At 40.8% G+C, this 27,681-nt stretch overlaps 1 protein-coding gene across 2 annotated transcripts in view; it reads left to right on the forward strand.

Annotated features, from left to right (window-relative positions):
* Positions 1-21,781: 21,781 nt before the first annotated feature.
* Srpx (sushi repeat containing protein X-linked) overlaps positions 21,782-27,681 on the forward strand; it is a 73,840-nt gene continuing 67,940 nt past the window's right edge. For both annotated transcript variants that reach the window (XM_048336529.1, XM_048336530.1), the window contains exon 1: positions 21,782-21,977. In XM_048336529.1, the coding sequence (XP_048192486.1) occupies positions 21,875-21,977 (103 nt within the window). In that variant the 5' untranslated portion in view covers positions 21,782-21,874. The remainder of the gene's footprint in view (positions 21,978-27,681) is intronic.

Raw genomic sequence — 27,681 nt, forward strand, 5'->3', positions numbered from 1 at the left:
CTCCATGTAGATGCCCCCACCTCATTAAGTCTCCACCCAGTTACCTGGGTAACCTGCAGACCTGGAGGCAGTTACGTCCCTTTTCCCTGAGGTCACATCCTAATCCACCTGGCCACACCCCTTGCCCCTGCCCTAGATATAAGGCGGGGCTGGGTGGGGGTCTCTCTCTCTCTCTCCCTTCTCTCCAGCCATGGATCATCTCGGCCACAGGCCAGCAGTTCGGTAATAAACTTTCTCTTCTGCCTGAATACCGTGTGGCATTCTTCTTTACCGGCTACCTACTTTAAAAACCTAACACCCAACAATTACAAAACTCTGCTCTGAAGATGAGTGGCGGGCACTATGTTAACAGTAAAAGAAATTGTAAATCACACCCTTTTTTTTTTTTTTTGCTGGGAAGTAGTTTGTTCCCTACTGATCATTATGTTCTCTAAATCTGTCCTCTGAGGGTTATTCTTTTCTAGTTTACTGTTTGCCATGCCTAGAGTTGTTTTTCTTTTATTTTTTTGGTGGTGGTACTGAGGTTTGAACTTAGTGATTCTCTCTTGCTAGGCAAGCCCTCTCCCCAGTGAGCTATGCCTCCAGTCCTGTTTCTTGCGAGTTATTTTTGAGATAAGATCTCGCTTCCCACCCAGGTGTGTACCTGAGCTACAAACTACCTACTTTTAGGCCTTCTGTCATAACTGGGATCACTGGTGTGTGCGACTGTGTCTATGAACAGCTTCATTCTGTGCAGATGGAATTTCACAGACATTCCTGCTTGGCTGTCCTGGAACCATGATTCTCCAAAGCTCTGCCTCTTCTGGGAACTTGTGATGACAAGTTCATGCCATTGAACACAGAAATGGGGTTGAGAAAAGGTCTCCTGATCTTTTTTTTTTTTAACCTGGGCTGACCTTGAACTACAATCTTAGCCCACCATGCTAGATGTACAGGCTGAGCCATCCTAGAGTACTTGTTGAAAGACATATGCATCATTCTTGAATCTATACAGCTGTCTCTGTTTTTCTTAGATGGACCTATGAGTAGGTTTGTTTTTTTTTGTTCTTGCTTTTTTTTGGCCAGACCCAGGGCTTGAACTCAGGGCCTGAGCACTGTCTCTGACTTCTTTTTTCTCAAGGCTAGCACTCTTACCACTTGAGCCACAGCACCACTTCCAGCTTTTTCTATATATGTGGTGCTGAGGAATCGAACCCAGGGCTTCATATATACAAGGCAAGCACTCTATCACTAGGCCATATTCCCAGCCTATATAAGTAGTTTTTAAAACAACTTAACATTGATTATATATTATCAAGGCCCATGGTCTTGTAAGTCATAAATAGTCAAAGGTTTGTTTTATTATTTGGGTTGATTTGCCCAGACTTGTACTACTTTTTCTTTCTTTTTATTCTTTCTTGCCAGTCCTGGTGCTTGAACTCTGGATTAGGACTGTCCCTGAGCTTCTTTTACTCAAGGCTAGCACTCTACTACTTGAGCCACTTCCAACATTTTCTGAGTAGTTTGTAGGAGATAAGAGTCTCATAGACTTTCTTCCCTGGACTGACTGCAAGCTGTAATTCTCAGAACTCAGCCTTCTGTGTACCTAGTATTATAGGCTTGAGCCACCGACACTTGGCTTATACTACTTCTAGCAGTACAAATCTCTCAAAGTTTATTGGGCATATAAATGAATGAGTGGATAAAAAGGGGGTTATCCACATAATAAAATTATTGTTTACTGTTAATATTATTGTTATTTGGGGATGTGTTTATTTTCATATGGTTGTTTTTTCAAGTTCTTTATATATCCTGCATATATGAACACAAATATTTCCTTTCCATCAGAGGCTTGTCCTTTATTTCTCCTAACACCATAATATAAAGAGCAAAAGTTTCTCATTTTGATGAAGTTCACTTTATTATTTCTTTTTATTTTATAGCTGTGCTTTGGTGTCTTCTTTAAGCATCCATAAAAAAGAAGTAATCACACAAGGTATACTATTTTGGATGAACCTCAAAAATATGCTCAGTGACACAGGCCAAATACAAAAAGTCAGATATTGGCCTGGTGCTGGTGACTTACACCTGTAGTCCTAGCTAGTCAGGAGTCCAAGATCTGAGGATCACGTTTCAAAGCAGCCTGGGCGTGAAAGTCCATGAAACTTTGGTTAATCTCCCATTAACCACCAGAAAACTGGAAGTGGGTCTTTGGCTCAAAGTGGTAAAATGCTAGCCTTGAGTAAAAGATCTCAGGGACAGAGCTCAGGCCCTGAGTTCAAGCTCCAACCACCACCACCAACAACAACAAAAGCACAAAGATTTTATGGTTCTATTTTTATCCAGAATTGGCAAATACATAAAGGTAGAAAGTAGCTTCATGATTTCTAGGTTTGGGATGCTGGAAGTAACTACTAATTGGCATAGTGTTTCCTTTTGAGATGATGAAGGTATTCTGAAAATAGTGGTAGTGATTCTCCAATTCTTTGAACATACCGAATGAAAACCCTGAATTGTACACCTTCAAAAATAAGTGTATTGGGTTTAGAGGCATGGCTCAGTTGGTATAGCACTAGTTAGTGAACAAAAGTGTCAGGTTCTGAGTTCAAATCAGCCTCAGATCTAAAGTAACAAACAGAAAAATAAATGTAGGGTCTGGGAATATGACCTAGTGGCAAGAGTGCTTGCCTCATATACATGAAGCCCTGGGTTCAGTTCCCCAGCACCACATATACAGAAAATGGCCAGAAGGGGTGCTGTGGCTCAAGTGGCAGAGTGCTAGCCTTGAGCAAAAAGAAGCCAGAGACAGTGCTCAGGCCCTGAGTCCAAGCCCCAGGACTGGCAACAAAATAAATAAATAAATAAAATGTACTAAAATTTCACTGGACAGCTTAATATAGGACTACAGTCACTTCAATGTAGTGACCATATTAACAGTTCTTTTGTAGAGGTAAGTAACAGATATGGCACAATTTTGAGTTCTCTCTCCTCTGTCTGTCTGTCTCTCTCTCTCTCTTTCTCTCTCTCTCTCTCTCTCTCTCTCTCTTGCCATTCCTCTTTATTTAATGGTGAGGAAATATAGAGAACAGAGAAAGCCATCATCTTTTTTTTTAGGATTTCTTTTTTTAGTTTTATTTTTTATTTATTAATTTAAAATTTTTTTGACAAGGTGTTGTGCAAAAGGGATACAGTTACATAATAGGGCAGTGTGTACATTTCTTTTTTTTTCTCAAATTTTTATTATCAAACTGATGTACAGAGAGGTTACAGTATCATACGTTGGGCATTGGATACATTTCTTGTACTGTTTGTTGCCTTGTCCCTCATGCCAGTGTGTACATTTCTTGTGATATCTTACACCCTGTTTTTCTTTACCTTCCCTAGGTCAGGTAGACATATATACAATACACAGTGTACCAAAAACATATACAGTAGCCACATGGCCTATGCCAAAGGAAATTCACCTAGGACTTTAAATGTAACATCAACAACAGAGTTTGCTTATCCTTGTCTTATATGAACATACATACATAGCTTTTGAGCTATTGTGATCCACTGAGAGGTCACATTTCTAATTTTTTAAAATAATACTGTGGTTTAAACCTAGAAACTTGTGATTACAAGCCAGGCATTCTACCACTGAGCTATACCTCATACCCTATGTCTCTAATACTTTTGTGTGTGTGTGTGTGTGTGTGTGTGTGTGTGTGTGTGTGTTGTGTGCCAGTTCTAGGGCTTGAACTCAGGGCCTGGGCACTGTTGCTGAGCTTCTTTTACTCAAGGCTAGCACTCTACCACTTGAGCCACAGTGCCACTTCCAGCTTTTTCTATTTATGTGGTGCTGAGGAATTGAACCAGGGCTTCATGTATGCTAGGCAAGCACTCTACCACTAAAATACATTCCCGGTCCTCGAAAGCCATCATCTTAAACACATTTTTCCTGAAGTAATTTTAAACAAGTCACAAGTTTTACTGAAAGTCACCCCCTTCATGTGATCTTCACATCATAGTGCTTTTGAAAAGATAGTTTTATTTAGGTGTAATTGAAACATAATGCACTGTAAGTATTTAAAGTACACAGTATGACAAGTTTTAATATACCTTTATAGCATTGCCATTTTAATGTGATGAGCATTCTATCACTCCCAAAGGTTTACTTGCACACTCTTGTAGCCTTTCTCTTCTCCCATATCCAGCCCTTCCTCTAGGCAATCACTAAAGTGTTTCTCACTATAGATTAGGGTGCATGCAGTAGAATTTATGTAAATGGAATCACAATATATACTGTTTTCTGACTTCAGTCATTCAGCAGAATTCTTCCCAGTGGAATGGCTGGATCACATGGTTACTATCTAGCCTTAAAAAAAAATGCCTGTGTGGGTTAGGCCTCCTGATATTCCTGCCAGCAGGGTATAAAATGTTCATTTTCTCTTTATTTTCCTCTATACTTGGTTTAAAAATGGTTAGTCTTTAAAGTTTTAGCCATTCCAAATAGGTGCAATGCAATTATGTTGTAACATCTCATTGTGTTTAAATTCAAGTTTCCCTAACTGTGTTGAATGTTGATTCTGCACTTCTTTGCCATCTGCCTTTATTTTACATTGATGAAATGTCTATTCAAAATTTGAGGGACTGGGGGCTGGGAATACGGCCTAGTGGCAAGAGTGCTTGCTTTATATACATGATTCCCCAGCACCACATATATAGAAAACGGCCAGAAGTGGCACTGTGGCTCAAGTGGCAGAATGCTAGCCCTGAGCAAAAAAAAAAAAAAAAAAAAAAAGAAGCCAGGGACTGTGCTCAGGCCCTGAGTTCAAGCCCCAGGACTGGCAAAAAAAAAAAAAAAAAGAGGGATTGTTTATATTCTTACTATTGATTTGGGAAGTTCTTTTAAAGCCATGACTGAGAATTTTTGCCTGGAACAAGGTCACACAGATTTTCTCCTCTGTTTTTTTTCTATGTTTGGATATAAGTTCTTTTCATTATCAGCTATGTGTGCTTGATTTTTTTTTTGCCAGTCCTGGGGCCTGAACTCAGGGACTGAGCACTGTCCTTGGCTTCTTTTTGCTCAAGGCTAGCACTCTACCACTTGAGCCACAGCGCCACTTCTGGCTTTTTCTATATATGTGGTGCTGAGGAATCAACCCCAGGGCTTCATGCATGCTAGACAAGCACTCTACCACTAGGCCATATTCCCAGCCCCCATTATTCCTTTATACTTTTAATTTTCCAAAGATTTTTACCCTGTTTTGGGTCATTTACATTTCTGTATTTGTTTTAGAATTACTCGTCATTTCCACACAAAAGCCTGCAGAGAGATTCATTTGGATTGAATTGAGTGCATACATTAATTTCTCTCAAAAATATTGTCTCCTTTTTAATATATATCATGCAATTTTAGCTAGATTCATTCATAAATACTTCATACCTTTGATGCTTTTTTGCCTTTTAGTTTCCCTTTACTCATTTTTAACCACATAGCTAGTTACCTTTGATCACATTTTATTCACCTGTATTCATTTAGATAACATTAGACAGTTGATAAAAAATACATAATTAACCCAAAGAGGCCAGCAAGGTTTAATATCATGAGAGCAATTCCAGAGAATGTGTCATGAGCATTAAAGGAAATTAGAATAATTTATTGATGAACAGCATTGAAGAAATTCAGTGTAAGATGTAGTGATTTCCCTGGCAGTTTTCAGATAGTCACTACACAAATGTGTTTCCCTGTGAAAGCAGCCTTGTTTCCAATTTGGGTTTTGTTTGTTGCTATTGTTATTGGGATGGAACCCATGTTTGTGCATGGAAGCTGAGCATTCTGTCCTTACCTACATCCACCAACCCTGTCACCAGGGTTCTTCATGATCATCTTTTGTTTTGCTTGATAGTAATCCTGTCCCATGTAGGCAGACTTGGGGCTGCAAGCAAGCGCTCTGTCTTCAAAATCTCCCCAGGTCTTCAGTTACAGTTTCTTTTGAAAACCAATCACAGAGGTGCAACTATGCACTCATTAGCATCAGATTTCAGGGGATCTTCCAAACACTTCAGTAAGAATGAAGAATTTGGTGGCAACCTTGGGCATCTAGACAGAGCATTTCAAGCCAGGGTACAGTGAAGGCACTTGCATATACATGCTTAATGCTGCACTACTCACAATAGCAAAGTTGTAGAAACAGTCCTGATACCCTTCCAAACATTCTTGATCACTCATTCCTTTGATGCTTTTATAGAGTATCTTTTTTTCTTTTTCTTCGTTTTCTTTCTTGCCAGTCCTGGGCTTGGACTCAGGGCCTGGGCACTGTCCCTGAGCCTCTCTGTGCTCAAAGCTATTGCTCTACCACTTGAGCCACATCACCATTTCTAACTTTTTCTGCTTATTTGGTACTCAGAAATTGAACCTAGGGCTTCATGCATGCTAGGCAAGCACTCTAATACTAAACCACATTCCCAGCCCTGGTATTTCATTTCTTCATTTGTATTATTGTTACATTCATTTATATATTTATTTTTATAAGTTTATATTTTGTTTTTAATTTTATTTTCCAATTGTATATATGTTATAGAGGACTATCTAATTCTAACCACTTTACAATAGATTCCACTGGATTTTCTATATAAACAATCATACCATCTCTGAACAGTGCTTCTTTTCTCTTCCTGCCACAAAGATGCATTTAATTTTCTTATCTGATTTCACCGTTACCTTGGTTTTTTTTGGTCTTTTATAGTTTTGTGATTTTTTTTTCCGGAACTGGGGACTGAACCCAGGGCCTCGTGCTCACCAGGCGGGCGCTCTTCCGCTGAGCCAGATCCCCAGCCCCTTCTTATCTGATTTCAGTGGTTAAAACTTCCAACACAATATTACATAGAAGTGGCAAGATCTTAGAGTAAGAATATTCTATCTTCACCACTAAGTGGGATAATAACTTCAATTCTTTTAAAATAACCCTTACCAGGTTGAGAAGTTTGCCTTCTAGTCTTAGTTGGTTGAAGGGTTTTTGTTTCTGTTTTCAACAAAAATAGATGTTGAGTTTTATCTAATTTTTTCCTCCAACTATGAAGAATATGCTGTTTTTTTGTTTTGTGATCTGTTAATGTGGTGAATTACACTGATTGAATTTTGAATGTCAGAATTAGCTTGTAGTCCTAGAATAAACTCCATTTAGTTATAAAGTATTATATTTTTTGATTATATATTGCTTGGTTCCATTTTCTAAAATTTAAAGAATTTTTACCTCTTTTTTTTTCTTGAAGGAAATTGGCCATCATTTTCTCTTTTTTTGTAATGCTTGTCTGCTTTTGTTATTGGAATTATGCCTCTTAAGATTTCTCTAAGAGTACATAAGAATCCATATGAATTCTTTCTTAACTGTTAAAATTCATGAATAAAATAAACTGCACCTGGAGCTTCAATTAAGAACAATAACACGTGTTGTTAAATGCTTAAGCATTTAGCACAGTCAGAATGAGCCATATAGTTCCACCTAATTGCAAGAAGGCTAGGAAATGCACAGGAACAGATAGATACTAGGCAGTAAGTTGTGGGTTTTTCTGAAAATGTATAGATGTATACATTAAGAATTGCTAAAAAAGTAACTTTAAAGTTCTGTGATGTACCAAAGAGATTACTAAGCCTTTCTGTAGCTTCCAGCATGCTGCAAAAAGGCCACTGATTTTATCATGCAACTCTGGAAATAAAATCTCATTCTCTATGCTGTGGCTCTGTTCTTTGCTCAGTGGAAACTCAGTTTTCTTCTCTTATGGCTTCTGTCCCACATTTATAAAGGAGTTTTTTTTTTTTTAATCCAAGTTAGGCTTTGGCAGGAAAAATAATTTCTACATTGGATCCAAGATGAAAATGGTTGTTGCTCAGTCTTATGGAAACATAAATACCATGATTCTTGCTGTCTTCCACTATAAATATTCCAGTGTCTGCAGCAGCTTCTCTTGGCTGCAGAACTGTTTAAATATTTCATATTCATGGATATTTGAACTAAAAAATAGCCACCAAAGTTTGAATTTTATTAATATTTTCAGGTTATTAACAATAACTTACCAGGTATGGCAAATAGTTTATTGTTGATAAATTTAGAATATGTTGGAAGTTGTATTCCTCCAAATAAATGCCAAGATGCTGCAACAGAAACTCACTGTTTAGGAGCTGATTTGAAATCTATGTTTCTCTCTTAAGTTATAGTCCATGAGTGTACAGTACAAGTCTAGCAAAGCCACTCTGAGATCCTCAATCTGGCACATGCATTTCTTGATTGAAAATGGCTACCTAGGGGGCTGGGGATATGGCCTAGTGGCGAGAGAGCTTGCCTCGTATACATGAGGCCCTGGGTTCGATTCCCCAGCACCACATATACAGAAAACGGCCAGAAGTGGCGCTGTGGCTCAAGTGGCAGAGTGCTAGCCTTGAGCAAAAAGGAAGCCAGGGACAGTGCTCAGGCCCTGAGTCCAAGCCCCAGGACTGGCCCAAAAAAAAAAAAAAAAAGAAAATGGCTACCTAGTTATGATGCCCCATCCAAAATTAAAGGGAAGGGCTTGGGAGGAAACATGAACCTTCAGTTGAAAGTAGCAGCTTTTGCTTATTTTCAGTGACCAGAATTTAGTTTCATGACCACATCAAATTTCAAAGGATGGGGCTGGGAATATGGCCTAGTGGTAAAGTGCTTGCCTCATATACATGAAGCCCTGGGTTCGATTCCTTAGCACCACATAATAGAAAAAGCTGGAAGTGGTGCTGTGGCTCAAGTGGCAGAGTGCTAGCCTTGAACAAAAAGAAGCCAGGGACAGTGCTCAGGCTTTGAGTTCAAGCCCCAGGACTGTCAACAAAAACAAAACCAAACAAATTTCAAAGGACAATATGTCCTGAGCACAGAATCCAAATGCCTAGCAGAGAGAGAGACTGGCTCTTGGTCAAAGGTGAGTAGGATTTCATGAGTGTACAATGTTGACAGGAAACAGAGGGAAAGGATTAGATGTCAGCAAAAAGAAGACAGTTTGGGGGTATAAAACTGGTAAAAGCAAAAGCACTAAAGATCAGCCAGGGGGATGCTATTGGGGTTTAAGAAACATACCCATTTCGTGTTTTCTTCCATCACTGATTCTAATGCAAGGTTCAGATGGCTAAGATGTGTCTGCCTTACATTGTACTGGGAAAATAAGGAAGAATCAGGATTGCTACCTCCAGAAAATCCATGTCATCTCTCTCCTAATTGGAGAGAAAACCATTTGCTTCCTATACTACAATTTTTTTCACAATAGGGAGAGGTTATTCCACCCAAAAAACTATGGTACACTTGGGTCTGAGTTATGCCAAAACATATATCTACTATATAAATAACTTAAACTTTTAAAAATATTTGCTTATTATTTACATTTTTTGGCCTTTCCAGAAACAAGTAAGATTGGGATGTTAGGATAAAGATGTCATCCCTATTATCTTATGTTATGGGGACCTTGATTTGACTATTTTACTGATTCTTTTTCTTTGTGATGTTTTTAGCTTGCCTTTTTCTCCTTCCAATTGTTTGTATGGTTTCTAGGCCTGATAATGTCGACTTGGATAATTGGGATGCAAGTAAGAGAAATTCCTTCTAAATTGTTACACAGGAGGCTATTTATTACCACCTATAATGGGGAAGCCTAGGACTTCAGACACAGTGGATTTGGCCACTGTTTCTGTTATTCTTTACAGTTCTCTTCATTTTTATCTTTTCCCTATGTTAGCTCCAATCTCAGTCAGTTTGGGAAATAGCTGTGGCATTCCAGGCATTGCTTTCATACAGCTCATCAGTGGACAATGAAGGGCTTCCCCTTGCCTGTATGGTTCATTTTCTTTACTTATTTTGCTATGTGGCTTGAACTCAAAGTCTGGGTGTTGTCCCTGAACTCTTTTTCTCAAAGCAAGCACTCTACCATTCTACCACTTTGAGCCACAGTTCCACTTCCAGGTTTTTGTTTTTGTTGGTGATGGGGCTTGAACTCAGGGCCTGAGTGCTGTCGCTGAGCCTCTTTGTGCTCAACCTAGTGCTCTGCCACTTGAGCCACAGCTCCAGTTGTGCTTTTTAATGGTTAATTCAAGGTAAGAGTCTAACAGGGACTTTTCTGCCGGGCCTGGCTTCCGACCACAATCCTCAGATCTCTGCCTCCTGAGTAGCTAGGATTACAGGTGTGAGCCACCAGAGCCCAGCTGTATGGTTCTTTTAGTAGCATAATGGACACTGACATGTGCTGCCACTATTCGTCTTTAAAACAGAAGGATGCATTGTCCACTTACTGGAAGTGTTTGTAGCAGAGCCGTAAGCTCTCAGTCCTTTTGGGAAGTAAATACCCTTTGCTGTAGATCCCTCCTTATCCAGATTCACATTTTCTTCTTGGGGACAATCAATATCCAGTAAATCTTTGCCACAAGGATGTAAAATTCCAGTTATCTTACCCCAACTCCAGACAAGACCGTGGGTTTTTTTTTTTCAGAGTTATGCAGTGAGGTGGCTAAGATCTTCACTAAACTATACCACAGCTGAACTCACCTTCTTCTGCTGCCTTTGATTTCCTCTTACTGGTTTCCAAGTTCATTCTTTCATTAATTTTTGGCATGCCTATCACCATCCCTCAGTTTGCTTTATAGGAAATCATATCTGCAATGAAAACAGAAGACACTTCCCCATGTATATATGTGTGTGTGTATATATGTACATATATATACACATATATACATTATATCCAGGCATACATGTATATAATGGGGAAGAAGACACCTTCCCCATTATATCTCAGTGTAGAGGGAAATTAATAGGGTTTAGGGACCAGTTGGTTGAATTAAGTGTGGTGGAAGGCCAGACCTGAGCTTAAATTCTAAATTCTGGTACTTTGTACAGAGGCACACACAGAGGACAATTAGGTTTGCAGAAAGAGACTATAAAGCACCCAAAGAGGTTAGAGGTGGGATAATATAGTTTCCTGGAGGATAAAGGTTGTTGCTGTTTTCAAAAGTGGTTAAGTAGTTGTTGGTGGTAAAGGCTCCTGGGAGGTATACAAAGATGAAGACTTAACATGTCTATAGGGCCAAAATATGCATGTGAAGACAGTAAGATTTGTTTCATGGGAGTATGATGATGGAACCATATCGACAACTGTTTTGAAAGAGGAAAACTATATGATCACCATGTAATATGACCCATTTGAGTATAAAATATACCAAACATTTGATTTCATAGTACCAGATCATATAATCAAAAGATACATCACTGTATGTTCTTTTGCGTGTTTGTTTGTGTGGTACTGGGGTTTGAAATCAGGGCCTCATGCTTGCTAGGAATCTCTGCCTCTTGAGTAGCTGGATGAGATTACAATTATGAGCCAACATACCTGGCCCATGCTCTCCTTTTAAAAGAAGGAGCATGAGGCTGTGTCATATGTTCCATTTGAGCATAAATTGAACCCACAAGGGAAGGAGAGATAGATAGATAGATAGATAGAGAGAGAGAGAGAGAGAGAGAGAGAGAGACAGAGAGAGAGACAGAGAGCGACAGAGAGAGAGACAGAGAGGAAGGCAGAGAGGGAGAGAGAAGAAGGAGGAAGGGGAAGAGGAGGAAAGAAAGTTACAGGCTATCTAAAAATATTACTGTAGACTACTAGCATTGATAGCTCAGAAGTTTTTATTTAGCTTGGATGTTTTCAACTCCTGTGGTCTTTGTGCAAGTCTTGTAACCTTTCCATGTATCTACTTTTATTTAAATGTTTACTGGGGTAGAGAGAGACTGATCCTTGGAAAACATCGAGAACAAAAAGTCCAACAGGATTTGGCTAAATAAGGCATTTGATTAGTTATCACTAACAGCATGATGCAAACTCAGGAAGGACTATTAGCTCATTGTCTCTAAACTTGGCCTGGTTTTGGACTTGGCCCCAGCCCTCAGAGCTCTGGCCAAACAGCAGGGTTTTTGAGTGTGTTTTAGTTTTTCTGTGGACCTCCCAACAAGCTAGATGTGCTGAACACCTAAGAGATGATGTAGGAAAATGAGGAGAAAGTCCATGAGCACAACCATAGCAAGAAGCAATCTATGTTATATTATATTGTATGCATATAGAGGGGAAGCAGAAAGGATGGAGTAAAATGAGAGATGTATATTAGCTGTTCTTGCTACTAGAGGTCCTTCTTTAGCCTTTAGGATGAATTTTGTAGTCTGAGTATGGGCAGTGAAGCTGACCTTTGGGTTTCCTATGAAAGTAAATGAGAGCTTTCCCTCTCTTTCCTCAGATCCTTCTTTGCCTCAAAACATGTGATAAGGCCTGTTACCTCCAGCAGATGCTTTCTGAGTAAATCAGCATTTCGAAAGACCGAGGCCCCAGAGATATGACAGAGAAATCAACAGCATCAGCAAAGATTGCAAAGAGAGTGAGGAGAGATGTGTCGATGGATGCAGTCTTCTGTAGTGGGACAGCTATGTTGTCTTCAAAATTAGCCTCTCAAGAATTGTGTTGAGAGTAAGGGAGGAAAGGAGCAGATCCTGGATTCTGGAGCAGATCCTGGAGCAGATCCCACTGGGCCTAGGATTGGGTTTTGTGTGTGTGTGTGTGTGTGTGTGTGTGTGTGTGTGTGTGTGTGTGTGTGTGTGTGAGGGTTCAGAATCATAATAGTTGGGTGGAGGCAGACTTCTGAGGATAATCTTTATGCACATTCCCACTCCAGCTATATTCCTTTTCAAATGGGGATACAACTTGATTGCTTCCACATTAATATAAAATAATCCTGCCTCAGAAATGTTCTGGCCTCTGCTTCTCTGCTTTTCTGTTTGGCATAGAGAGTAGTGCCATAAAACCAAATTACAACCTTGGGTGAAGGCTTTTTCTTTTTCTTTTATTTTTTTTGATGGTACTAGGGGCTGAACTCAGAGCCTTGGTTCTTGCTAGGCAAGCATTTTCCCACTTGAGTCACACTTCTAGCCCTTTGTTTGTGTTATTTATTTTTTCAGATAGGGTCTCACATTCTTTTTGCCCTGCTGGCCTTAGTCCACAATCCTCCTACCTGTACTTCCCACAGAGTTAAGATAACAGACATGCACCATCACATCCAGCTAGGGTGAGGTCTTTGAATTTATAGAGTTCAGTTCTTATAGGAACTGGATTTAGCCATGGTATATACATGATATTTCATCATTTTGTTCCACACATAAGTTACAATCATGGTTGGATCCCCTGTTGGAAGAAGTCCTTCCTTTGAAACTCTGACCTCTCAACTATCAGGCACTTTATCCCAGAGCCTAGAGGCAACATTTTGTTAATGGATCACTAATAGTAACCCTTGGCCTCCTGGATCTATGGATATTGATTGGCTTTGGGAAAAATGACACTATATATTGAACTCTGAGACAAAATGCCTGGAAGGACATTTGCCAGGCATGCAAGGCTTGCCCCCTAGCTGGTGCCTTAACTGTGTCTTCAGAAGGCCAATCCACTGCTATAAAACCAGCCGGCTCAAGATAACAAGGAAGCTTGTAAGACCAGGACATTCCATAAGTATGGGCATATGGCTGTACTTTTGCTGGGAACTGAATTCCTTGTTAGAAAGCAATGCTTCCTAAGTGGAGTATTAGTAGAGTGCACACATCACTTGGTAAGTCTATGGATGGTAGTTTTGACAGGGGCACCGTAGGCATTTAAGTCCTGCCTATTGAGAGGATTTCAATGCTGTAATTCTGTCATTTTCTATGTTCAGATGATGCCTTTATGTCAGGCAAAATTATCTGTAAACCAAGCCTGAGGTTTCCATCTTTAGTCAACTTGTCTGTCAGATTGAATTCCACAACAGACCATTGATGCAGGCTAGAACAGTGATAATATGGTAGCGGAAGTAGGGCCCATAGACATTTGAGCATGTTCTCATACAGTTTCTTTTCACCTTTGGGACCTGCTTGAACCTCATCACATATACAGATACAGCTCTCCCATTTGGTGATGGAGTGATGCTATGCACAAGAGACATTATGACTTAGCCAACTAGACAATATCCAGTTCATGATACAACGCTCAGTTTATATAACTCAGCTGCTCATGTTTCATCCAGTGTCTATTAAGGTCCAGACGCAAGCGGAAAGTTGTTTTTGGAAAGGATTTGCATGTGATGGCATAGTTTTATGCTAAGATTCTTAGGGTCTGTTTTGATGCACCTACAGCAGCTTGCCACACATTTCAAAATGTGTTACCATGTATCATTGTCACTTCAAGCACAACTGGGTCTCCTCCATTGTATGGCCCAAGTGGCAGAGTAGTTTACAGAGCAGCACAGACAAAAGCCTTCTCTTGTTCAGGGCTGCACACAGAACTAGCATTTTCTAGGTCACATTTATGCAATGCCTGACCAAAGAGGAAAATAAGACATTCTCTAAACAAGTATATTTTACAAACCCCCATGTCTCTGATAGCCTGCCAAGGTCCTGTGCTCACCTTTCTAATTACAATGACCTGGGAGCAAAATTCTGTATTGACCCTGACTAATTTATGTAACTACGGCTATTACCATGGTTTAAGGGATATGTGCTTGGAAGAGTTGTCCAAATGAGGTTGTTTTGCAGGAAAAAGCAATGTCAAATTAAGATAATTCATGGGCTGGGAATGTGGCTTAGTGGTAGAGTGCTTGCCTAGCATGCATGAAGTCCTGGGTTTGATTTCTCAGTACCACATAAACAGAAAAAGTTGGAAGTGGCGCTGTGGCTCAAGTGGTAGAGTGCTAGCCTTGAGCAAGAGAAGGTCAGGGGCTGGGAATATGGCCTAGTGGCAAGAGTGCTGCTTGCCTCCTATACATGAAACCCTGGGTTCGATTCCTCAGCACCACATATATACAAAATGGCCAGAAGTGGCACTGTGGCTCAAGTGGCAGAGTGCTAACCTTGAGCAAAAAAGAAGCCCAAGACAGTGCTCAGGCCCTGAGTCCAAGGCCCAGGACTGGCAAAAAAACAAAACAAAACATGGCCTAGTGGCAAAAGTGCTTGCCTCGTATGCATGAAGCCCTCAGTTCGATTCCCCAGCACCACATATATAGAAAATGGCCAGAAGTGGCACTGTGGCTTAAGTGTCAGAGTGCTAGCCTTGAGCAAAAAGAAGTCAGGAACAGTGCTCAGGCCATGAGTCCAAGGCCCAGGACTGGCAAAGACAAACAAACGAAAACAAAAAGAACAACAAGCAAGAGAAGGTCAGGAAAAGTGCCCCAGGCTCTGAGTTCAAGCCCCAGGACTGGCAAAAAAAAAAAAAAGATAAATCAATAACCAGGCACTAGTGGCTCACATCTGTAATCCTAGCTACTCAGGCAGCTGAGATCTGAGGATTCTGGTTCAAAGCCATCCCGGGCAAGAAAGTCCTTGAGACTCATCTCCAATTGAGGACCAGAAAACCAGAAGAGGGACTGTAGGTCAAGTGGTAGAGCCTTAGCTTTGAGCAAAATACTTCAGGGACAGCGCCAAGGCCCCAAATTCAAGCCCCACAACTGACAAAAATAAATAAATCCAGAGAATTGTTGTATGTTTAGTCATTTGACCTTCAGGTAGAAATTTCTGGGTGAGCCTAACAGAACCATATGAGCCCATCAGAAGCAAAGACTTTTCTGATTGATTGGAGAAGAGCAAATCAGGAAGATGCAGGGGTGATGTACCTCTGGTATAAGGGATATTCTCTAGTGCAGAGATAGAAAGGTCCACAGAGCAAGGTCCTGGAAGTGGTGTCCACTTATTGAAGGTAGTACCTAACTCCAATCCAGCAGTCTTGCAACTACCAGGACCTGTGTGGATAGGCTTTGAGCTCTGTTTATATTGTTTAATGTTTGCTAAAGCCCTTGGGGATATAGTCTGTACATTTTTCTCATATCTCTTCGTGTATCCCTTCTTGACTTTGTCCCCTCCTCAATGACAACCTGTGTCATGCTGATCTTTTGCCTGAATTCCACAGCCATTCTGTGGGGGCACTGTTGGTGTTCTGGGAAGGTGTAGGGAGGGAAAGTATTCTATAATTTTAAGATTAAATCTTAGCTTTTTAGTACTTCTCTGACCTTGGGCTATGACCTTCAAAAGTGTTTCTTAGCTTGTAAATAATTCCTCTCTTAGAAAGTGTGTAAGACGGCCAGTGAAGTCAGGGAACTGCTCTACCTAGATAGAAGAAAGTTCTGGTAAAATCTTTTCCTTGTAGAGTAGTCCTTTTTATGGAGAAGCCTCTGAATACTTATCAAATAACGAATCTTCTCTTCCCCTTACTGTGGCAGAGCAAGAAGGATTGTTCTTGGACATTTATCATGAAAATTTGATAGGATTCTTGAATGTAAAACTCACAACAATGTGTGAATCTTTGCTGTATCTCCCTCCAGCCACCAGTAGCTTCTCATTTAAATTGCCATTTAAATTTATGGCTCTAGGAAGTGGTACTGTGGCTCAATGTGGTAGCACACTAGCCTTGAGCAAAAAGACGTCAGGGATAATGCCACAACCAACAAAACAAAACAAAAAGATATCCAAGTTTATGCCTCTGGTATATCTTCTGTTTCAAATCTTGGCTGTAATCCTCTGGACTTGTTTGTCTTTTCAAATGGTTAAGGATGCTAATTCCCTCTCCCCCCCCTGCATTCAGTTCTCTCTTGAGTTGTAGAAAGTCAACAACTTTCAACATGCCCGTTGTTGTAAGGGCAAGAATGATGGCTCCAAACCAATGACAGACAGAACTGATAGTTCTTAATTTCACCTTTAATTTCTGCATTTTTATACTTCCTCATTCTCCTTTTGCACTCTTATTCTTATTTACAAAGACATATTTTTGAATTTTTATTAATAACATCAAATAGCTATTTTCCCAAACTGTCTTTCATTTTTTTCTGGTTTATTTTTGTAACAGATATGTTTTCCTCTAACTCGTTTGAGTACAAATATCTCCTTTCCTTTGCACTGCAGAATGTTTTCAACTCTTGGAGCTTTCATTGCTTCAATTCCCATATTTATGGGAAGAAATGAGAAGAAATCTCTTTAACAAGAAGGATTGTAAATAGGTACTATTCTTAGACCACCCTAAGCTTCTTTGAACTTGACCTTGAACATTATGACTTTAACCCTCTGAGAGCAAAGTTTTTAAGAGATACCGGTGAGCACAAATACAGACCAGCTCACCCTACTCATTCATTCAGCATGATTCTAGAAGACTCATCAAATAACTTGCCCTATTCTTGAGTTCTTGGGAAGTCTGATATAGTCTGTACTTTGTATAGGTGCATTATGTGTAAATTCAGTATCACTGGACTTCTCAATTTGTGATCCTAGGATTGGCATTACTCTCTGAACTATTTTGCATTGTTCACAATGAGATAAGTACAGAAATGAAGAGTAAGACTTTAAAACTGTTGTAGCAATTTGATAGAATTATTTGACATTTGTGTATTGAACACAAAGTCTTGGGCTTTTGTTTTCCTGTTAGGCAATTGAATGATTTGTCTGTCTGGTGTATTCAGTTGAAGAATTTGTTCCTGGTACACTGAAACTTATAAAACCCATATTAGTTAACAGGAAGTTGTTCAGATAAATACAGTAATGGAGAACTGAAAGCAAGTTGTCCAAATCAATTGTGCCACACAAATTTAACCAAATATTAGTCCAATATATCATGTAAAACTCACCTTATGTTCTTTTGCTTGCCTTTCCATTTGCTCCAATACAACCTGGTATTTGGGTTCTGCATGTAAAGAGGTAATACAAAGCAAAAGATGGGATGGTTACCTTCGATCTGAGTATGTTAGGAACCAAGAAAAGGGGGAATGTCATACAAAGCCCATGAACTAGAGAGAATGAGAGAGATAGGCTGAATCATGTCAACCAAAATAGGCAGCAAAGTTTGAGCAACATGGTACTAGATACGTCTTGAATAACTAGTATTCATTCCAATTACTCATTTATGGGTAGCATCTCTGATAAGAAAACCTTATATATCATTTGCCAAAGCATGTATGCCCATGATATGTGGTTTTGTTGCTAAAATGGAACTGATCCATCTGTAATAGATTAGCGGGACTACTAAGCTATATGAAGTGTGGTTTAAGACAAATGCTTGCATACGTCATGACAGTTATCATTCAGTTGGAGAATCAATGGAAGAAGTTGACCTGCAGGAACAAATTATTTAATTTATCCTATATGTATTTGATTTGTTTTCCAATTTATTCCTTTTTAATTTTTAATTAATTATTTATTGTCAAAGTAATGTACAGAGGGGTTACAGTTTCATATGTAAGGCAGTGATTACATTTCTTATCAAACTTGTTACCTCAATTTATTTCTTTTATTGTTTTGTTTTGTTTTGTTTTTCCAGTCCTGGGCTTGAACTCAGGGCCTGAGCACTGTCCCTGGCTTCTTTTTGCTCAAGGGTAGCACTCTACCACTTGAGCCACAGCGCGACTTCTGGCCGTTTTCTGTATATGTGGTGCTGAGGAATTGAACCCAGGGCTTCATGTATACGAGGCAAGCACTCTTGCCACTAGGCCACATTCCAGGCTCAATTTATTTCTTTTATGAGTCAAACTCAATGAGTATGCAAGTGGTCTGTGATGGAGTAGAATTTTGTTGTTGCATGTGTGCCTGCATAGGGCTTTCTTGGCTTTCCTTCTCCTGGCTGGTGCTCTATCACTTGAGCCATACTTCCAGGCCTGCTTTTTGATGATTAATTGAAGACAGGGTCTTGCAGACTTTTCTGCTCGGGCTAGCTTTCAACCACAATTCTCTAAGTCTCAGTTTCCTGAGTAGCTAGGATGATAGGCCTGAACCAGCAGCACCTGGTATGGATTGGGGAATTAAAACAACAACAACAACAGATGCCTAAATATTTCAACAATATAAAGGATTACATAATTAAAAAAAAAACAACCAGATCCCTTCCTACTTTGCCTTTCTCAATACCTTGGTATGCTACCACACTTTCTCGATTACCACAATGGTAGCAAATATATTTGTATATATGATCTGTGTATATAATTTTGCTCCTTGTTACTTCACTAAAAAGGATATTATGGAGTATATTTAATACCAGTACATATTCATCTTATTCATTTTTTAAATAGCTACATGACAATCCATCACATAGATCCACATAGTTAATAAAATGATTCTCCTATTAATGAATATATCACTAACCTTTTGATAGTAGGCACTTTGATAAGTAAATACCTAAAGCATGCTTCTTTGTATAGATGAGCCTGATAGAACCAGGCTCTAAGGAACCCAGCTCTAAGGAATCAGACTCTTCATGTGATTGATTTTTAAGATCTAACATAGGGCATCATATTTGTCATCTTACTGTTTCTTGAGATTTTGAGTCAATACAGCATTTCTGCAAGGAGGTGTATTTGGAACCTCTTTCTTTTCCTCTTACCTTCATGTTTCATGCTAAAAGTATATTTTTCTAGCTCATTATGGTAGTGTCATGCAAGATAGGAATAAGATCAGTATTCTCTGGTATCCCCTGAGTGATTTATCTTTATTTCTATTAACCAATCAAACTCACAAATTATTTGACGGATGATGAATCTACTAAGATGTTGTGGATTGAATTGATAACGTCCTTTCTTTTGACATCACCTCTCTTACCAGAAAGAAGTCGGATAGTAAAAAAAAAAAAAAAAAATCACTGCTACAATCCAGTCATAGCACCTCAGAAAGTACAGCTGTGGCTCAAGTAGTAGAGAAGAAACCTTGAGAAAAAAAAACACACACACACACACACAAACTCAAGGACAGCAATCAGGCCCTGAGTTCAAGCTCCAGGACCTGCACAAAAAATAGGTGGGTTAATCATAAAAGTAATAAAAAATAAACCTGCCACTGGAATTTTTTTCAGTATAGAAAGAGAGTTATTTTTAACCAGTATTAGTGTATCTCATAATTCAGCCACACTCGGATGACAGGAGGGTGCGAGATTTTCATCTTCAGCACAGTAATGGAATGCATTCTGATTGTCACCAGAAGACCTTGCCTTAGAGGTGACATAGGAAGGGAAGGCCACTAAACAGGCTAAGCTGGACCTGCCCATGGGCTTACAAAAAGGACTCCCAACTGGCAATACTGACAATACCTGGAGACAACTTTTGGTCATCCCAGCTGAGGAGAGAAGGCTTACTACTCTCATCTGGTGTAGACGCTGAAGATGTTGCTAAACATCCTTCAATGTAGAGGAAGGGCCCTCCTCAACAAAGAATTATCTGGCCTGAAATGTCAGTATTTCTAGGTGGAGAAATTCTGATCTTGAATATCTCCTGCTCTAAAACTTACATCACTGAGCAATTTTTCGGAAGGAACAAAAATGTGCACTTGGCTAATGCCTAGGTCACACCCCTAAGGATTCTGACTTCATTGGTCTTGGGTATAATTTGAATAGAAGCTTTCTTCTGGGGCTTCTTCTGTGTGTGGACAGGATTGAAAACAACTCTGGTCTGATAGAGGCCACAGAAGAGCCTGAGTACCCTATTTTCTTGAGACTAAGACATTCGAAAAGGCTGATTGGTTTCGTAAGTAGCAGCAGAGAGAGCACCCTCAGGAAATGGAAAGAAATTCCTCTGAGTACTGGAGGTAGGAAGATGGAATTTCATGCCTAGGGTTTTTGTGAGGATTAGAAAAGGCACTGCTTCTAGACAAACAAGTTCAAAGTCTGCTGGGTGAACTCTCCCAAGGGCCTTAGCCTAGCGGTGTAACTTGTGTGCAAGTACAGTGATGGCTAGGTTTTTCCTTCCTCTTCCACTGTCTACTGCAACCGCTCCAACTGGAATTTGCTAAGATTCCTCCACCTCACCCTACCTCTACAGCAGAGGAACACAGAATCACCTTCTGGGTTTACTAAAACCAAATCCAAACTATGAGAGGCTTTCTCCAATGCCTGAAAGAAACCAGATTCATCCTAGGGGCAACCTAGAAACCCTACTTCAATGCCAGGAGCCAGCTATGCCAGGCCACAGGGTGGAGGCTCTGGGCTGGTCCGCCTCTCCTTGGGGTTGCTGAGAACAAGTCAGGAGATGGTGGGATCTGGCTGCAGAAGACTCCAGCTGAATCCCTGAGGTTTTGAGTGAGACAAGGAACTCTGTGTGCTTCGTGCTTTGTCATTAGGTAATCCTGGAATAAGTACCTTAAGGTTCATCCTCAACCACAGCACAGCACGTGTACTCTGTCCAGCTCTCCATTCATTTCTTTGTAAAAGACAAACAAAACCCATGTAGTATGGGCTTTGCTACCTGAGGAACCGCACTTAGAATTTCCCCTTCCAAGTCTGCCCACATCAAGGAGAATTTGGGCAGACTTCCACGAATCAGTTTCTTCTTGGTAAAGTAAACATAATAAAATAGCGAAGTTGAGACAGGGTCATGAGGGGCAAACTAGACAGGGTCACTAGGGGACCCTGATCTCTAGCTGCATTGAGTCACTCTGAGTCTCTAGTTTATGAAACTCACCCCGTTTGCTGCAAAGATAGTCAGCATCGTTCTAGGGACCCAAGATCTACTAGGTGGTAGAGCCACTCATGTATCATGCATGAGTGGGTCACACAGATAGATAGGGCAAAGATATTCCTGGATATTTTGGCTTGATGGATGGAATGCATCCCTGGTGTTTTCTGACTCATTTCCAGAATCTGTGGTTTAAAAACGGGGTGGGTAGGTGGCTGAGTGGGAACCCCAAACCGCGTGGTGTCGCTCCGGGAAGGCGGAGGAAGGAGGGCAGGCCCAGGCTGTAGGGAGGGAAGAAAAGAGGAGAGAGGAGGAGTTTCCCAGCCAACTTTCGCCCGGCAGCCAGCCACGGCGCAGCCCCTGGGTCTCTTCGGTCTCCTCCCGCCGCTTGGAAGCACCGCAGCGCTGCTGAGCCCAGTGAAGCGCCAGCTCGTCATGGGGAGCCCGGTTCTCAGGCCCGCGCTGCCGCTCCCGCCCGCGCTGCAGCTGCTGCTGCTGCTGCTGCTGCTATGCGTCCCACCTAGCCGCGGCTTCCCAGGTAGGAACCAGAGGAGGAGCTTTCTCCTCCCCCCCCCCCCCCCACCAGGAGCCCCAGAGCTGCTCAGGAATCCTTTGCTCCTAACTGAAGGAGGCGAGGGGGACGCCCTTTGTTTACTCTGTGCTCATCTTTGGTGGTCAAGTTCCTCCCCATCCAACCCCACTCCCAGAGTGGGCAACACGCAGGGGGCTCGCACCTGGGCACGTGAAAGGGAGCTGGCTGTCCCATCACCAGGCGCAGGGCGTTCTCCTGGAGCCAGGAGCCCAAGCACCCTCTGTGCCTGGGGTTCCAAGATGCGAATCAAACTCTCATTGGCACTAGAAACTATGCAGAACAAAGTTTTGCTGCATGCTAGTTTGCCACTTTCTTGTCACCCGGCATTTTGAGTCTCCCTCCGCCGATCATACTTGGGTTTCTGGATCTGACAGCTTGTTCTAGAAGAGATCCTGTCCCATTTGAGGTCCCATGACACCACTGTCGCCGCTGGCCACGGAGCCAGGGTACAGCGACTTTTGTAAATTGCACAGGCAGAGTTTGTCCCACATGGGCTAACCCCTCTTCTGTAGATCCTGAGAAAATCAGCTTTTCTACAAGAGGGGTGCCTGCTGAGAGTGGTGACCTGTGGCATGCACTTGATTAGCCCCAGGGAAATAGGGAGAGGAGCACGTGCTGTGTTGGGTAAGGGGTAGGGCTTCCTGTTGCCAGAGGGGGTGCTTTCCAGCCTCTATGGGAATCCTGGTATTTAATGGGATCTCCGGATGTGGGCAGAACTGTCCTTGGAAATACTCCTCGTAAAGCTCCAGCTAACTCTCTCACACCTAAGTCAGGTTAGCAGTGAACTTGTAAAGAGGAGCAGGGCAAGATTCCATGCATCACCTATGGCCTTGGTAATAAGAGGGAAACGATGCATATATTTTAATTTAATGTCAATGGGAAAGTAAATGACATGAGCTATAGGGCACGCACAATTTGTTTTTGCATTCCTTGACACTGTGGTTATTTGAAAGCTGAGAATTTTCCAAATTCAGATAGCAAGATGAGGGTTTTATAGATGTCGTGCTTGTAACATGTAGGGAGGGTTAATGAGAATCCTCTGCCCATTCCCAAGTGAACGAATGAATGAATGAATCAGAAGGTGTAAATGAATAAACAAATTTGTGTGTTGAGCTGATGCATATGAGCTTGAAGCTGTTTTGTAGGAATTGGTTCAGGGCAAAGTGGAATGGAGACTTCATCCTCAGTGCTTGGCATGGGAATCTGCTATTCTTGGGTTATGTTAGTACTCTCATTCCCACACTCCTTGATTAGGAATCTCATCAAAATGAATGTAATGGGAAAGTGCCTTCAAGGGCTCAGGAAGTAGCTTTAGAGAAGAGAAAGGTGAGCAGCTCTGGTACCCCAACTTCTAGTTGAGTCATTCTCAGGCAAGAGCTTCTTTTCCATCAGATCTTGTATTCTTCTCTTGCTTTACACATCCCCCTATACTCCTTTTTCCCAACTTATGTCCTTATATAGTATAGTTTGCTGTCAGGGCCCAGACACCCACAGGGTCACAGATTTGCCAGTTTGGGCATTCATTACTCATCTTGTTTTGAGACCCACTAATGGCTTTCCTGGCTCCTTCTAACAGCCTGTAGAATCATCTCTCCTCTCCTCACCTGGTCAAGCTTGGAGCCACCATGTTCCTCTTCCCATCAAGTGTCCACTAATGTCCAGTCCTGCCCTCTGGCACTGTTCAGACCATAGAGAGGCTAAACACAACTGGAGAAGCTCGAGAAACAGCCTCTCTGCCCTCTCCTTGCACATTTCAGTCAAACATCTTGGGAAATGAGTTCTATTGGGGCTGTCAAAAGCACAGGAGGGGATTTCAGTCCAAGCCAGAGATTCTGGAAGGCTAGGAAGTGGAAACTTTCTGGACCTGTGAGTCTAGAGGCATATTACATCAGCTGAGTTTACTCTAAATATATGGTGTTAGATTTTAAATATTGTTTTGGAGGCACTCTCTTAGTAAGTGGACATCAGGTCTCCAGTAAAGGAGAAAGTAAGAAACCTTGAATCTAGAACTTCTGAAAGGAGGCAAAGACCTAGGGCCCCATCAGCCCTCAGATTATATAACTATCTTTGCTTTTATAAGTGAATCTGTCAGAGCTAGAATAAATCATTCCCATTCCCACCCCAGAAGGTCTCTGGAGTTCTTCCCTCTTTGACTTTGATGCAGCTTTTCTGGCCTTCTAATTTACTCTCTTCAGCCTAACAAAGATGCTATGTCTCCACAAATGCACATGAAGTGTATGGAGAGCTCCTAGTAAAATTGTCTGTGCTTGATTGTGTTTGTATGCTTGTAAGAGATGGGAGTTCTGATTGGTTCCATTTCTCAAAGAACTCTGAAAAGAGTCTTTACAGCTGAGATTTTCAAAGTTCATTTCACCTCCTTTTGCAAATTAAGTTGAATGTTGTGGTCACTAAGAAAGGATCTATGAATCTTCCTAGATCTGGAGAAAACTATGGCTTTTCATCCATGGGGAAAGCAAAGAGAGGTTTGCTGAAAGCCAAACGAAAGCACAGCACCCAAAGCAGTGTTCTGAAATGCCACACGGAGCGATAAGTGTTAGGAGCAGAACACCTGGCTCAAGCTATACAATTAAATTCTCATTTTGAGCAGGCTAGAAATTTCAATTTGGTTTTAAAGCATGTAATCAGCTGACAAAATTACTCTGCAATAAAACAGAGATATCCCGGGGAAAGTCTGGCATTGTATTTATTGATAACATTCTCAGTGCAGTATACTACTAGTCATTTCACACCTTTGTGAGCTGAACTAGACACCAAAACCACCATTAAAGCCTGAAATTCAAGCCTTCCCACTTCCTCACCACCTCACACCACAATCAAAGCCCAGCCCTTCGCATTAAGATTTTTGCAGTAACATTGTCATATTTGGTATACCTGGGGCTAACTCATTCTCCTTTCTCTAGACAATTGCTATTTCTTTAAGTACATTATGTTAGCACCATTTTTTGTGCCAGTACTGAGGCTTGAACTCAGGGCCTGCACATTGTCCTTGAGCTTTTTGAATTTACTTTTTGCTCTATGACAGTGTTCTACCACTTGAACAGCGCCACTTCTGCCATTTTTTGTGGCTAACTGGAGATAAGAATCTCAAGGACTTTCCTGCATGGGCTGACTTGGAAGCACGATCCTCAGATCTCATCCTCCTTAATAGCTAGAATTACAGGAATGAGCCACCAGCTCATTAGCATCTACTTTGATCACATTACTCTCTCTACTCAGAAACTTGGAGTAGCAGCTCCCTGTCTGCGCTCAAGTAGAAAGTTGCTTTAGGAGGCTATATAGTTAGTTCGCTTGTAGGTTAGTTTTCAAGTCTCTTTCCTAATTTTCTAAAATCTACTCCAAATAGATTACCTGTCCCTATAGAACTTCAGTTATGTTTTCTCTCTTCCTGATAGTTTCTATTCTATGCATCAAGAATGTTTTCCCCAGCCATTTGTCTGCACATATTGCACCCACTGTCTGGCAACATCTCATGTTTTTTTTAATGCAGTGCTGGAGATTGAACTCACGGCCTTGTGCAGGCACTACTACTGAGTTATACCCCAGCCTCTGAAACGTTTCCTTGATCTTTGACAAAGAGGGTTTCTGCCTTCTTTTGAACATTCATAGTTCTTTGTGGCTTTCTGGTAGTCTTTATCATGCATACCATACATTATAATGATTTATGGGTTTTCCTCTTCTAGATTCTGAGCTCTTCAAAGCAGGGACTGTGCTTTGTCTTACCCTTGTTTGTATTTCCCACGGTGCCTAGTAGTGTAACTTGCTGCTAAATGGGTATTTGTGCTTAATGAATTAACTGCCCTTGCCACTCTGATGATGGGCAATTAGACAGGAAAAGACCTGAAAGAAATGTGCATAGGTAAACAGGTCTTTGTGTCACCCTGAATCTACATACATACATACATACATACATACATACATACATACATACATACATACATGGTTTACTTGCTACAGAGGCTCCTTTTAAATCCACGAGCACTCTCTGTTTAAGCAATAACCTCTGTTGGGGGCTGTAAGATGAGAGACTTGAGTGCAGCCACAAGCTGGAGTTTGCATTTATTATTTTTGTTGGCCACTTTGCTCTGGGTCCTTCCAAAGTAGTTGAATGGTTTCCTTAGTAAACGCAAATATGTATGCTACATCAATTCCCCTTTCAGCGAACACAACTAAAACTGGTAATTGAAAGTGAAGAGAGTTTAAACAGAAGAAGGTTTACTTTTGCCAAGCTATAGCATATTATAACATTTTTAGCAGCCAAGTAATGATTAATATTTGGGTTAAAATTCACTTCCAAAATAGCAATATGAATAATCACCTCTGTGAAGTTCCAGTTTTAGGGAGATTCTCAAGCCAGTCCTGTAGTTGGCCATTGTATGCTTTCTTGACTGCTAGTTTTCTGGGCCATTTCTTTTGGGAGGGGATGGTATTTTAAGCCTGCTCTTACTCTAGGAAACTTGAATTTAGTTCTGAAATTAGTTCTGAATTTAGTCTGTTTCTGCTTTCTCTAATGAAACCTGGATGGTAGAGATTTATAGGCAGTTTTTTATGGTGTTGGGTATTTTTTTGCCAGTCCTGGAGTTTGGATTCAGGGCCTGAATGCTGTCCCTGAATTTTTTTCACTCGAATCTGGTGCTCTATCACAGCTCCACTTCTGGCTCCTTTTCTGTTTAATTGAAGAAAAAAGTCTCAGGTACTTTCCTGCTCTGATTGGCTTCAAAACTCAATCTTCAGACCTCAGTCTCCTGAGTAGGTAAGATTACAGGTGTGAGCCACCAGCGCCCTGCTGAGACTCAACTTTTTGAAGTGGACATAAATGATGAACGTGCTTATTTGCTTGCAATATAGGCAAGGTTTGGAATTGGAAACAAAACATGATGTAGATATTCTTTGGTTACAGAAAGAAGGACTTATCATAATTTTAAAAAATGTCTGCTTATTAGAAATCTTTATGAATTCTGCGAGGACAATCCACAGTTAATAGGCACAAAAAGCAAATAGAATCTAAAATGAAAGCAAGGTTACTTTAATTGAACCAGTAAGTAGGTGGCCTCTATAGTTGTAGCCAGATGTAGTTTCCAGTTCTTCTCATTTACAAAACAACACTAGGTTGGGGTGAAGCTCTATGTTAAAATGCGTGCTTAGCATATATGAGGCCTTGGGTTCAAACCTCAGCCCTCCCAAAAAAGTAAAATTAAAAAAAATTGAAATACTAAATAAAACAGATATAACTAAATTGTGAGTGCCTTCAGGTCCAGACTGGAAACTTATTTTACCCTTACTTAGAACAATGTTTGGAACCTGGGAGAGCATCTTGAGTCAGTATTTGTGGATTGATTGCAGTAATTGTGACAGAGAATCAAACCATTTTATTTCAAACATCCATGTAAGATTTAACCAGAATATATCAAATAGTACTTCTCAAAGGAAAAAGAATGGGAGACAGCAAAGTGTCAGTGAAAATTTATAGTACCTTGAACAAAAGAGCCAATTGGACAGGCAACAAATTAGGGCATAGTTAACTGGCAAGACTCAACTGGAGATCAAATCACTCCAGGACACTATTCTAAGAGATTTACAAACTCCAGGGAGTCCTTTGGGATATGCTTTTCCCATCATGATTGCACAAGGA

This window comes from Perognathus longimembris, chromosome 28 (assembly GCF_023159225.1).
Source record: "Perognathus longimembris pacificus isolate PPM17 chromosome 28, ASM2315922v1, whole genome shotgun sequence".
In the NCBI taxonomy this organism is placed as follows: Eukaryota; Metazoa; Chordata; class Mammalia; order Rodentia; family Heteromyidae; genus Perognathus; species Perognathus longimembris.